At 38.1% G+C, this 13100-nt stretch overlaps 1 protein-coding gene across 1 annotated transcript in view; it reads right to left on the bottom strand.

The window, feature by feature from the left end:
- KDM1B (lysine demethylase 1B) overlaps window positions 1-13100 on the bottom strand; it is a 38220-nt gene that overhangs the window by 24537 nt on the left and 583 nt on the right. The window contains exons 2-10 of the mRNA XM_045003013.1: window positions 13035-13099; window positions 9499-9601; window positions 8406-8530; window positions 6557-6646; window positions 5258-5369; window positions 4242-4358; window positions 2941-2979; window positions 1593-1797; window positions 763-941 (exon numbers count right to left, since the gene is read on the bottom strand). Of these exons, the coding sequence (XP_044858948.1) occupies window positions 763-941; window positions 1593-1797; window positions 2941-2979; window positions 4242-4358; window positions 5258-5369; window positions 6557-6646; window positions 8406-8530; window positions 9499-9588 (957 nt within the window). The 5' untranslated portion in view covers window positions 9589-9601; window positions 13035-13099. The remainder of the gene's footprint in view (window positions 1-762; window positions 942-1592; window positions 1798-2940; window positions 2980-4241; window positions 4359-5257; window positions 5370-6556; window positions 6647-8405; window positions 8531-9498; window positions 9602-13034; window position 13100) is intronic.

The following is a 13100-nucleotide window of genomic DNA, read 5'->3' on the forward strand; positions in this document are numbered from 1 at the left end:
GTTGTACGCTACTCCAGCCAAAGTAAAAACAGGATCATATTCAAAAATCTTGTATTAAGAGACCCAAGTTGAGAAGTCTTAGTTTTGAGGAAACCAATAGGGCTTCTGATCTCATTTATACTACTATAAATCAGGAGTAACTCCAGTGAAGATAACCGAGTTAAATCAGTATAAACAAAGAGAGAATCAAGCCCACAACCATGTCTGGGGTCACTTGTGCCCCTGCAGATACACTAGAAGGTGACTGAAAGACTCCTATTCTCTACATGGTGTTTGTGTTGCAAATAACGTGCTCAATCTGGACTAAGTTTCTAAGATGCTAGAAGCTGTGATGTTCTACTTTTCCTCCTTAGTCATCCTCAGCTATAGTTTTGTCATGAGCCTGTTCTCATGTTTACCCAGGTATCAGTACTTATCTAACTTTCACATAAACAAAAAGTACTGAAGTGCCCTAAAAAGCCATTTAGACATATTCTGAAGTTTCCCTTTACCAAGCTTGTACAGGGCTTTCATCTTAAAGTTGGAATGTTTCAAAAACATTTGCAGATCACTTTAAAGGAAGTTTCTTGGCATTATTAAGTATAAGCAATTTTTTTGTTTAGTGCTGTTTTTTATTTTTTTTTTACAATTTTTAAAGTGCAATTACTTTGTCTAATGAAGATTCTTTGTAGAACACAGACTCCGATACTTCTTGGAGGCAGTGCCTAAGAGCACATTATTTGTAAATATAAAAGTATGCCATTAACTCTCAGCCTTGCTTACTTTGCAATTTGTGTACCACAAAGACAAGATGAGGTTTCTCAAAGCTAGGTACATGGTAGGATCTCGTGAATATTCTGGGAACTCATAGAGCTCATCTAATTCCATGACATCTGGTCTCACACAAAGTGCTTTACCACATTCATTGGGCTGGTAGAAGGGCTGGAAGTATCTGTTCATCCCTGAAATGGAATAAAGACAGGCCATGAATCAGTTGTACTCTGCTGTATCGACTAGTCTGTTCCTGGCCACTCTAAGATTATACACTGAGCATGCCCAATGACCATCCTCGGGGTGGTAGTGAGGAAGTCCTCAAACCTCTGACAACTCTAAGGATTGTCCCAAGTTTTCACTGCTTTATTCCCTCCTCCACTCTCCAAGTCCTGCAATGCAGACATTGTCCTTCCAGCTGAAGAGATCTGGACCTATTCAGGTTAGAGCGGTTTTTTTTGGCTCTCTGGGTAACACACACAGGTGGGACAAATGGATGGAGTAGAAGGAATCAAGACCAATAGATGTTCTAGTCTGACATTCATATAATTCTTTGTTCTCTCTGAAATAAAACATCGCCTTGAAATGCAGAATACATTGAAGAAGAGTAAGTTGCTAGACAGTCTCTGACATCAGCCCCTGCCTGGGGCTGTAGCCCTTGGGCTTTGGCTTTGGTCCCCCTGCCTGGGGTGAGAGGACTTGGGCCTTAGCCCCCTCACCCGGGGTGGGTTCAGGCTTTGGTCCCCCCTCCTGGGGTCGTGTAGTAATTTCTGTTGTCAGAAGGGGGTCGCAGTACAATGAAGTTTGAGAATCCCTGAAACAGACACAGAAACAACCCTTACCAGCTACATTAGGTGCACTCTTTATGTGCTCTAACTTCACAGCGTTGGATTCACCAAGTAATCGGTTAGTGCTGGTACAGGAGGGACTCATGCCCACGCAGTCTGGATAGTACGCAGAGAGCAAAGGAGCTGCCACACTGTCTTTAAGCAAAGGAGGGAGGATGAGCATGGAGTTCCACCAATGGTCTGAAACTTCAGCAACTCTCTGGATGGAGGAGAGAAGGCAGAAGAGAACAAGCATCAATACTCTGAACCCATTTGTCCATTTTACCCCTCAAAACTCAAATCTGAGAGCACTAAAAGCACCAGCCCCAAAGACAAGACAGTTTAAATCACATAGACATTTTTCTTCCCTTTCTCTCCCTCCTGTGCCTGACTTAGAAAGCCTGAACTGTTGCCATGTGCAGCAGAAATGAAGCTGCCAAGAGCCACAAACATAGCATCCATTTTGCAAACCAAAAAAAATGAGAATTACTTCATCACCTCGTCCAGACTAGGCATTTTTAATAGTTTCTGATTCAAAACAGCTGAATTTAGCTGTCTTAAGAGGCTTATGGCAATACATAATTGATCAATTTCATTTATATTCTTCCCTTCCTGCAACAACGAACCTTGTCGTCTTGCAGATCTATAGTTACAATGCAAAACAAATACATATCAAAAAGCTTAAATATATAGGCAAACTCACACAAGTGTTAACAAGAATTAACCTAAACAAATTGTGTGGCATAAAGGAACTGTTCGTACACTTGCCAACTTCAGTTTATTGCACACAATGTTGTGCAGAGAAACTGCAATGCACTGTCATGCCATTCATGATGGCATCCCAGTCTAATCAAAATATAATGCCACACTTCAAAATTGTCAAACCTTCGTAATAATTAGGAAAAATTAGTTTATTTCTTCACATACTTAGGGAGACAGTTTACGAAATAGGCCACCAGCCTGAAAGAAAATGGAGATTCCCCCAAAAAACCCAGGGAATTTTCTGCCCAGATCTGGATGGTTAGTGCAGGCAATGTATGCCATTTTTGCCTGATCAGACCCTAGAATCAGGAATAGACCTAGAATCAGGGCCTCAAGTCAGAGACATGAACATGTATACTAAGAGAGAAGAAAGATTAGAAGGTTGAAGGGTCGGCCCTTGCCCATTATTAAAACAGATCCTCCTCCAGATGAGGCATATGTAATCTCAATTCCTGAGGCTGAAACATACTCATGCCAAAAGAGGACGCTGCAGTTGTGATCTCTGGCTAAGAAAGGGAAAAAACACACCTACCCCATTCCCATGTTTTAATTCCATTTTTACACTATAGAGCAAATGAACAGCTATGTACAGGCAACTCACCAGATCCTCAGGCATGGAACACTGGTCCGAGCCCTCAATCTAAAAGAGAAATTTAAACTATCTAAAGCCACACAAGAATATTACATAAAAGAAGCAAATCAGACTCTGATACAACTCCTTTCAACTTAAAAATGTATTTTAAAAAAAGAGTGCTTTATTTTAATCTTTCATAGCACAGATAATTACCATATCGCAGTATTTTGGTTATTTTTTTACAGTACATATTAAAAAAATACTAAAAAGCCAAACACCACAGATAAAGTTCCTGGCTGATTGAACTGAATGGTCTTGGCTATCTAATGATCTCACATTAACATATACCTAGCTGGGGGATTGAGTGGAAATGAAAATGCGTTTCGGCTTACACTGCATTTCAGTGCTCAGCAATCTAGATACTTGCCTCTTCACATATGCATGTATCTGCAGCATTGTACAAACATTCAATAAAATCACTTCCTGTGCATACACAGTATACTACTTTCATATGCATACTAAAGACACTTGTCCTCAATGAGAAATATGTCAACAGCAAGTTAATTGTTTATTTGAATAGCAATTTCAGTGATATCTAAAGGTGTCTCAGCAGGTGAAAAAACTGTTTCATGTTAAAATTCCACAAAACAAAACAAACAAAAAAAAAACAGCCAGATGTAATTTTATCAGATATTCCAGGAAGATTCCATGAGAAAATTCTCTTGACCAAAGAATTAAAGGGTGAACTACTGACCCCACTGACATCAGTAGCACCAGAATTTCACCTTAAATGTCTGAAAGCAGACTCGCAACAAAAGTTCTTCCTCAACCATAACGCTAGTACTGCTAGTAAGATACTACAATGACTTTTAGGAGTTTACTGTCTTCCTATTAAATCTGAATCCTTTCATTTCAGTTGTCCAGTACAGATGCACATTAAATAACTAAAAAAAAGAGCCATTGGACATTTCAGATGTTTTGATTAGTGTAAAAAAAAATCAAACCAAAAAAGGATATTGGAAAGGCACACACATTTTGGAAGCAGTGACTTTCATGGAGACTGATCTCTTAGCATTTTGAAGCATGATTTTACAACTAATTGCATGGGCATTTCTACAAATGATGTTTTGGATATTGCACTTTCATCACTCTCCTGAGGGAAACGTTTAAATTGCTGTAGAATACAAACTATGCAGCTCCTAAGATATTCAACTCATCATTCTAACAAATATAAATGTTAAAAGAAAAAAAATAAGCATAGTTAATGACTATAACGAAAGAACCACCTTAACTGCAGCTTAAGTAGGGACAAACAGTGTTGCTGTTACCTTAGTAGAATTGTTCAGTTTCATACCACATCGGTACGTTTTTGCTATTTGCGATGTCAGCTGGATTTCCTTTGTCAGCTGACGCCATTTCCCACACTCTGGTTTTGTGCACTGCACCTAGAAGTGAAAAACAAACATGTTTTAACTGAGCTTGATCTGTAATCCGAATCAATTACATGATGCAACAAACAGCAGCAAGGGAATGTGATAGGAAATCTATTTTGGGACCATAACTAATGGGTAGGTAAGAAGGAAGATGCAAGGGAGTTGTTAAATACATTATTCACATAAGGTGAAATTCATCCTCATGCAGAGGACCAGTTCAAGGGTTATGCACAGTTTAAGCCTACCTACTCCTTATGGGTTTATGCAGATGGCTAGGACAAGGCCTATGAGCCACCTAACACCACAGGGTGTAAATAAGACTTAAGCTGCGCATTGACTTTCTGCTGGTGTTCTGCATGAGGATGAATTTCACTCATAGGACTTAATTCTATGATGTATTGAACACACAATTCCCACTTATTTCAATGGGGTTTGAAAGTAAGCAGTATGTCTCAGGATTAAATCTATATTGTCCATTGCTTCCTGAACTCTCCCTTCCATTCCATCCCCATCCAGTGAAGGTATACTCCCTTCCCATTCATTTTACTCACCCTCTGTTCCCTTATGGCTGGTTTTCTCCCTCTCTCTCCATTTTCCCTAGTGTTACCATCCTCTTCGCCATCACCACCTGCCCATTCCGGACATCTGCTTCCATCTGAACTACATCCTAAATGCTTCCTGCTGCCTCAATAATTAGACTGAGAAACAGAGTATTGCACAGAGAGCACTTAGCCAAGGATTGCGAAAGATTTCTGACAGTGGAGAAACTGATCAGGATTATTATCTGGCGTCTGCCTTATCCCACCTTCCTAATACCAGAAATCCTCCTAGAGTCCCAGAGCAGAACCTGCTACTTGATCTTCAAACACTAGAAACTATTCAAAACACACACACAGCACTATATTCCTTACCCAGTAAGGAAGCTGTTGATCAGCCATGAAAGCTTTAGGACTGGGCTCACTTTTACCATTACTCGTCCAAATCCTTTTCCAAGCAGTGTATTTCTCATAACCATCTTTATGACTAAGAAGAAAGTTAAAGTAAATGGCAAGCAGTTAGCAAGTGGACTGATCCAGTCTATTTTAAAGTACAATACTCATTCCAAAAAATCATGTTTAAAAAGAGAGAGAGAGAGAGAGACACACACAAGGCTGAGGATAGCACTTCTTTAAAGAAACAAATGTGATAGCAATCAGGGAAGTGTGTAGGCCTACATTTCCTTTCGATAATAAATACAGGGGCTAATATGCAAGGTTGAGGTAAACTACAGCTCAGCACATTACTGACTAGAAAGACTAACATGGCAGTTAACTTCGAGCATCAAATTATTTCACTGATTTGGGATACTTTGAATCTGAGAGGCACTTTGTAAAACCAAATTCCTACCACCCTAATCTAGATTTACTCCAAGTGTACTTACTTAAGTTAAAATTGGGCTTGCTTATAATTAGGCTTGGCAGAATTCAAGTCTATTATTTAGTTATTTTTGTAATTTTGACAGATAATATCAATGTTTATTAAGTACTTTTTTCTATTTTTATTAGTTTAAATTTTCACAGTTGTGGGAAATTATAGGAGGGTCAGACAATAATTAATTAATTAATAGCAGATACTGAGATTCAAAAAAGTTAAAGCTTTATAACTTGACAATTTGTGTTTTAACAGCTCATGTCAAAATATACAAAGTAAATATCTTTTAAATCAAACTCTAACAAGTTCTCAAGCAGCATGTCTCTTACTTTGCCTATCTGTAAATTTTGATGCTCATTGATGGAAACAAATCATCGATTTGTGTGTGTATAGTGAAATTGACATTTACTAACATTTACCAATAAAAATCTAATTCTTCCAAGACTACAGTGTACCTTTAAAAAAGGATGTTTTTGAGTTATTTTCCAAAAGAACAGCTCACAATTCATTACTTGTTGGTTTTGTTCTGTTTATTTACACTCTTTTCAAAAAGCCCTGAACACTTTTTTAATAAGTCACAGAAAAACTGACATGCAGCTCAGATTGCCACTCTTTGGTTGATGGAAGGCCCACACATCAGCTGCAGTTTGTGCAACTTACACTCAGCAGTCTCTAAGTCTAAGTCAGTAGAGAGGAGAAAGTTTAAAATATTTGTTTCAATAAACGAGATTTCACATTTTTAATACCCAGTCAATCTCTCCAGGACTTCTGTAAACAAGATATGGTCTCAGTAAGTATACCTTCGATAATAGTGATCAAAACACTCATTGCAGAAATGTTCCCCACAGGAGAGATGATACCATCTAGATGTGTAGCCATTTTTAGCACACCTACGACACAAGAAAACATGTACACTGCATTATGACACTTTAAAAAAAAATCCCATGGACTCTGCTTCATTTTAAAATTTAAAGAAATGTTAAGGCCAGGGCATGGGAGAAGAGAGCTTGATACTCCGCTGTTTCTTTTTATGTTTGTACAGTGCTTTGCTCAATGAGCACTGGCCTCTAAGCACTACAGTAACAAAAGTAGGAATAATAATTAAAAAATAATTTTAACTGTGTCAAAGATCTCATATTTCATCAGGAGCAATACAAGATGCAAAGGTGGCAAAATGTATGTCATGTACTGCTCTGAGATTGCAACAGCTTCTCTTTAGTATGGTCAATTGTGCATGCCCTGAGCCAGATCTCAGAGGAGGTTGCTGGATATTGATAATTCTCACTCTTATTTATACTGTGGCAACACGCATTTACCTACACACAGGAAAACAGTCCCAGCCTCAAGGAGCTTACAATTAAAAAGCAAAGCATGGGACATTTTCTTCTCAAATTCATAGGTTGATTAAACCATAAATATAGAACAACTCGCCGCTAGGTCTAGATATATGAAATATCTATTGTCCAATTATTTTCAATTATATAAAATTACTGACTTGGTTGCTATTTTAACCGAAAACAAAAATCTATATAATTACACATTACAAGTGTTCACTCTCTTTTATTGTCACATATATATAAGGATTACATTCATTAGATGAAGCAATTAATCCTACACACCTTATCCAAGCAACAAACCCAATAAAGTCAATATTTAATTGACTTTATTGGGTTTGTTGCTTGGATAAGGTGTGTAGGATTAATTGCTTCATCTAATGAATGTAAAGCACAATGGTGGCTGAGCTGGCTAGCCATGAAATGACCTAATTTCCAATAAAATGATCATATGGAAGAATTTTTAAAAAACAACACCAACAAAATAAGACTTAAAAATGATTAAAATGTCTTAACTGCCTCCTGAATACCAACATTTAAAATCACTTCCCATGGTTTCCTGGGTATCAAAAGTCCCATATGCCACGTACTCAGTTGCCAAAACTTCCAGCTTTCCTATGACAATTTTTATAATGCAGAAATTTCCTCCCAATATAAAAAGATGCAATGCATACACAATTTAAAATTTGGAGACAGCATAAAATATTTGTATATCATAGCCAAATTAATAGCACAACATTAGACTGGGAGGGGACACTGCCACATACATTTAGATTGACATGCTGCATATTATAAGCCCTGCCGATATAGTAATGCTTTACTTCGCATACCTCTAAATTCAGAATGTTAAAATAAAAAAGTACTCATATAAAAGCTGAACAGGAAGTTGGTCCTGAGTGAAAACAGGATGTTATAATGCAAATAGTTTTGTAAGGCTTCGGAGCCAATCTTGCAGACCCAGCATATTAACGAGAGATTACAGAACACTGTAACAATACAGAAGTAGTATAGGATAGTACATGATGGTTTCATTTTGTGTTTTGAAAGGGAAGCTCTTCTGTGTATGTTTCATAAATACGCCTTTAATTTCACAGAAACAAAATTTGTGCCAGGAAACAGCAGACACACTGCATTGACAACCCTTATCCTTGAGAAATGTTATTGGCAATACACTGCAAAAAGTCATCTGCAAGAGATGCTGTTTGCGATGATTCACTAGCACTACAACCAGCATTACACTAGTACCTCTCAGTTTTGCCTGTAGATTTAAGAGATTTTGTCAAAAACATAGGTATGTAAGTACAGAAAGACAAACCTTTCAGCAGCACTTGCAAAGCAAACAGGACATGTTGCAGTACACCCTGCTTTTTCACATTTTCTATATTTCTTCTCTGATGCATCATCATCATCCTCTGCCGCTTCAGACACCTTCTTCTTCACCTAATAAAGAATAGTTAGAATTGAACTCTCATGGGATCTGTCACTGGAAATGACAATGGCGCTGAATTTTCTACAGTGCAACACCCAAAGATTCCTTTGTTTCATAATTCAGAGCACAGCAATGAATGGCTAAAATAATATAAATCAGATCTTTGGAATCCATAGCAGCGTGGGACAACTTGACAACTGTCAAGGAAGGTCACTTTTAAAGATCCAACAATCTTAGCAATGTTCATTTAAGTTAAAGGCTTCTTGATTTAGTCTTTTAACTGACACCCTTAAATAATTTATAAAACAGGGCTTCCAGTTTAAATTAATATTTACATTCCTTTGGATCCCAGTGTTTCTAGCACCATCATTCCAATCTCTCATTAAAATTCTTTTATTGCACAAAGCCAATCAATGTTAATATACATTAATAAAGATATTGTCATCGGCTCTTAAAATTTATAAATTAATTTTTAAAATAACAAAACTCCAATACAGAACCATCCTCCTGGTCACTCTGGGCATTGTGTGTCCAATTTATATGGTCTATCTAGGCCTCAATCCTGCCAACTACTCTGTATGGATGTACCCCAAAGACCCATTGACTTTATTTTCAAAATATAGCCAGTAATTATTCAAACATCTTTACTACAAGTGGATGAACTCAAAATAGTCTGGTCCATCCCCACCCCACCCCCATGGAGGTGGAGCCCATTGCAACATCAGGGCCTTTGCCTAAATTACATCTCTGTCTTGTCCAATACTTTATAAGTGCCCCCTTCCTGTCTTTTTCTGGAGTTGTAAAATGCTCTCACCTTCTCTTTGGACACTTCCAAATACTTCTCCTCTGTTTGTGGTAACTGGGTGTAACCCTTTTGGGCAGTACAGCAGAGTCCTTTTATAATAAATGTTAAACAAATACATACTCCAATAATTATTTCTATGTAGCTTTAAATATATAATTTTTAACACTTAAGTACCTGTCTCCCAGAACTCCTCAAAGGAAGGTTATCTGGAGACTGGTCCAAAGAGGATGACTTTTTTTTTGTTCGTACCCTTCCAGTTGACATTGTCTTATAGGATCTGCAAAATGAAGTCAGAAGATTGTTAAGTAACATTACAAAATTGTTTGGTCTGAGAGAGTGAACTAATTTGATATTACATGAACATTCATCCCCATCACCACCACGTTGGTCAGAGCTAGTTAGTCAAGCTACGTTCAGTCATATCCATTAATGAAAAAAGAAAAGAAAAAGTGGGTGGGCAGGAAAGAGGAACAGTAACTTTATTTTACACGTTCACATTGAGCGTAGTTTAAGAGCAGATCCTCAAATAGTGTAAATCAGCAGAGGGATGGTCTTACTTAGGCATTACTTAATCCTACCTCAGCACGGGGGGATTGACTAGATGACCTGTTGAGGTCCCTTTCAACCCTTAATTTCTATAGCTGTATTGATTTCATTGGATGTAAGCTGATTTGCACCACCTGAAGACTTAGCTGATAATTATAGTTCAAAAAGTGAATAAGCATAAGCTCATAATGCAAGCCTTATACTGTTACTCTCAGTGACACTGGTACTACCTATTAATTTATGGGGAGGGCTGAGGAATTTGGATTATATAGCAACTTTTAACATAATGTATTTGAACTCTTATTTAATCTAAAGTCAAGGAAAAATTAAATGTATTCCAAGATTTGCACACTTTCCTATGAACGTACTTGTTCATTTACAGTCTAGACAATTGTAGTTGCATTTTAATTATATGTAGTTATGATACTTCATAATTTACCAGTAAATGTATTGTAGCATACATTATAAAAATAATAGGCTTTGTAACTTGAGGCTTCACTATAATTCTCCCTGATCAAATCTTTGATTGGAAGTGGGGAAGAAACCACCATTTATTGCACAAGTTATAAGGTGTGCAGATCTTGGTGTATAATAACATGCTGCAAAAGATTTAAAAATATGCTATGTCCTTTTCTCCAGTGAGTGAAGTACAAACAAGAGAGAACACAGAAAAAGAAAGAGACACATCTATACTGATCCACTGAACCGAGAACTCAGTCTGTATTATTGAGATATAAAAGTGACAATCAATTATAATCCTATGCAGTTCATAGTATCTATACTTGTGAGCCTTTCCAATAATCAATCACCGCCATTTCTACATCTACCCTTTTTATGTTGTATCTTATTATGAAGCACTAATTGCTACTGAAATTCTCATAGCAATTTCCTTTTGGGAAGGCATTTAAGGCTGTGGGTCTGTCTACACTGCCCATGTTACAGCGCTGCCACAGGCAATGTAGTCACACTTTATCGTGGGCGGGGGGAGCTCTCCTGGCGATAAAAAAAAAAAACCCGAAGGAGGGGTGTTAGCTTTATTGCCGGATAAGTACTGTCTATACTGGCGCTTTTCAGCACTAAAACTTTTGTCACTCGGGGGGGGGGGGGGGTGTTTTTTCACACCCCTGAATGACTAAAATTTTAGCACTGAAAGTGGCAGAGTAGAAAGTTTAGTTAGACAACAGGAAGAGATAATGGGTGTTCATACAATGAGATTTGTTTATTACCAAGTGAATGTGATGTGATCAACTAAACCAACACATTGACCTCACCCTGAGGTGAAAGGATTAGACTGAAGTGGAGGGGGGGGGGAGAAATGGAAAGGGAAGGGAGTTTAGACAAACCAACATATTACCCTCCTTTTGTTTATGTAGAAATGTAGCCTAACCTAATCAATTACAATAAGATAAATAGAAGCATGGTGATCTGTAGTGTATTGAATAAAGAACAATGTCACCACACCACAGATGTACTGAGCTGGGTAACATCTCACCTGCATATAGAAAAACACAGTCTGTTTTTTATGGGGCTTTTCCTAGGCATGCGCACACCTCTCTGTGACATGGTGCTGTTTTTTCCTGCAACCTGCTTTCAGGAGCGGGGGTAACTTGTATATCCTTTGTACAGTCTTACTTGGTAACAAAGTGTAATTCCTTAGCAGAGAAGCTTTTGCCATACGTGGCTAGACATGTCTGTTTATAAACTATATTATCTGGAAGAAAAATTACCAATACACATTGAGTTTGCTGAACCCCACTTGAATTGGGTACTTGACTATTACCAGCTGGACAACTGCTGACTAGTGGACCAGAAGAGACAAAGGGTATGTCTACACTACTCGCTGGATCGGCGGGTAGTGATCAATCTACTGGAGATCGATTTATTAAGTCTAGTGTAGACGCAATAAAATCGATCCCCAATCGCTCTGCCATCGACGCCAGAACTCCACCATGGCAAGAGGCGGAAGCGGAGTCGATGGGGGAACGGCAGCGGTCAACTCGCCGCCCTCCTCACGGCCAGGTAAATTGACCTAAGATAGCTGAAGTTGCGTATCTTAGGTTGACTCCCCGCTCAGTGTAGACCTAGCCGAGGAGAAGAGAAGGTAATTCTTTCTGTATACAGGGTCACAGACATGGAGAAGGCGGCTCCAGTTATCCTCTGCTGAACTGTTTGGGGAGACCATTTAGGGCACAGATAACCCTTCACACCTGAAGGGTACAAGGTCACTGTTATAGAATGGCTGGCCTATTTATACTAAGTATCAAGGAGGGAAAAAAGCAATCTGTTCAGATGTACAGAGAACTGGCATTTCTGGTTAAACAGTCTGCTTATTGGCTCCTGCCAGTGGTGATTTTTTTTTTTTAAGTGAGTAAACTATCCTAAACTCCTATTCCCCAATGAGAAGTGGGTAAACAGATTATCCTCAGCTACACTACTGGATCCTGCGGGGGTGGAGGGAGAATCCCCCACCCCAAAAAAACTAAAACTTCATTTCCAGTAGCAAATTGTTCTATTATTCTATGCTAGACTTTACATTTATCTTAATATTATTAATAGTAGCCTTTTGGCTGCTAAAGTAACTCTGAAAGAGAAACATTTATGATACATTAAAAATGTCACATGATGTGACAAAATGTGTTACATATTACTACATGGGAAAATATTTCAGAGTTTAAACATACAGTAACAACTAATTCATCTGAATGACATGGGGATCATGACATTAATATAAGATTTTGGATAATCAAAAATTTTATATACATGCACATATTTAAATGTATCCATTGCTGAAAAAATGTTTTTAAAATAAACTATTTATGAAAAACGTTGAAATGAAGTTTTAACTAAAACATGTCAACAAAACCATGACAGAATATTTCAACCCATTAACCAAAAAATGGTAAAATTAGCGTATTTAACATTTTATGTCATTATCTGCAAGTATCTTGTAAGACAAGTCTCCTTTTAGACACATGACAACATAAGCAGCTGTAAGGCAATGTGTCAAGGGATCACCACCAGAGCTGGGGATAGCCAGGTTGAGGTTTCTCTTCTAAATCTTGGGGTCCCACAGGCTCCAAAAGAGTCCGGAAGCTACAGAGCACAGGTGGGAACTGCAAGAAGAGAAATCTATCTATGCTCTGCAGGAGCTGGTTTCTGCTCACCTTGGATCCAAATCACCCAGGAGCTGGATATTAAACTAATGTGTCCAAAGCACTTCCAACCAGAGC

Source organism: Mauremys mutica, chromosome 2 (assembly GCF_020497125.1).
Source record: "Mauremys mutica isolate MM-2020 ecotype Southern chromosome 2, ASM2049712v1, whole genome shotgun sequence".
Taxonomy (NCBI): domain Eukaryota; kingdom Metazoa; phylum Chordata; order Testudines; family Geoemydidae; genus Mauremys; species Mauremys mutica.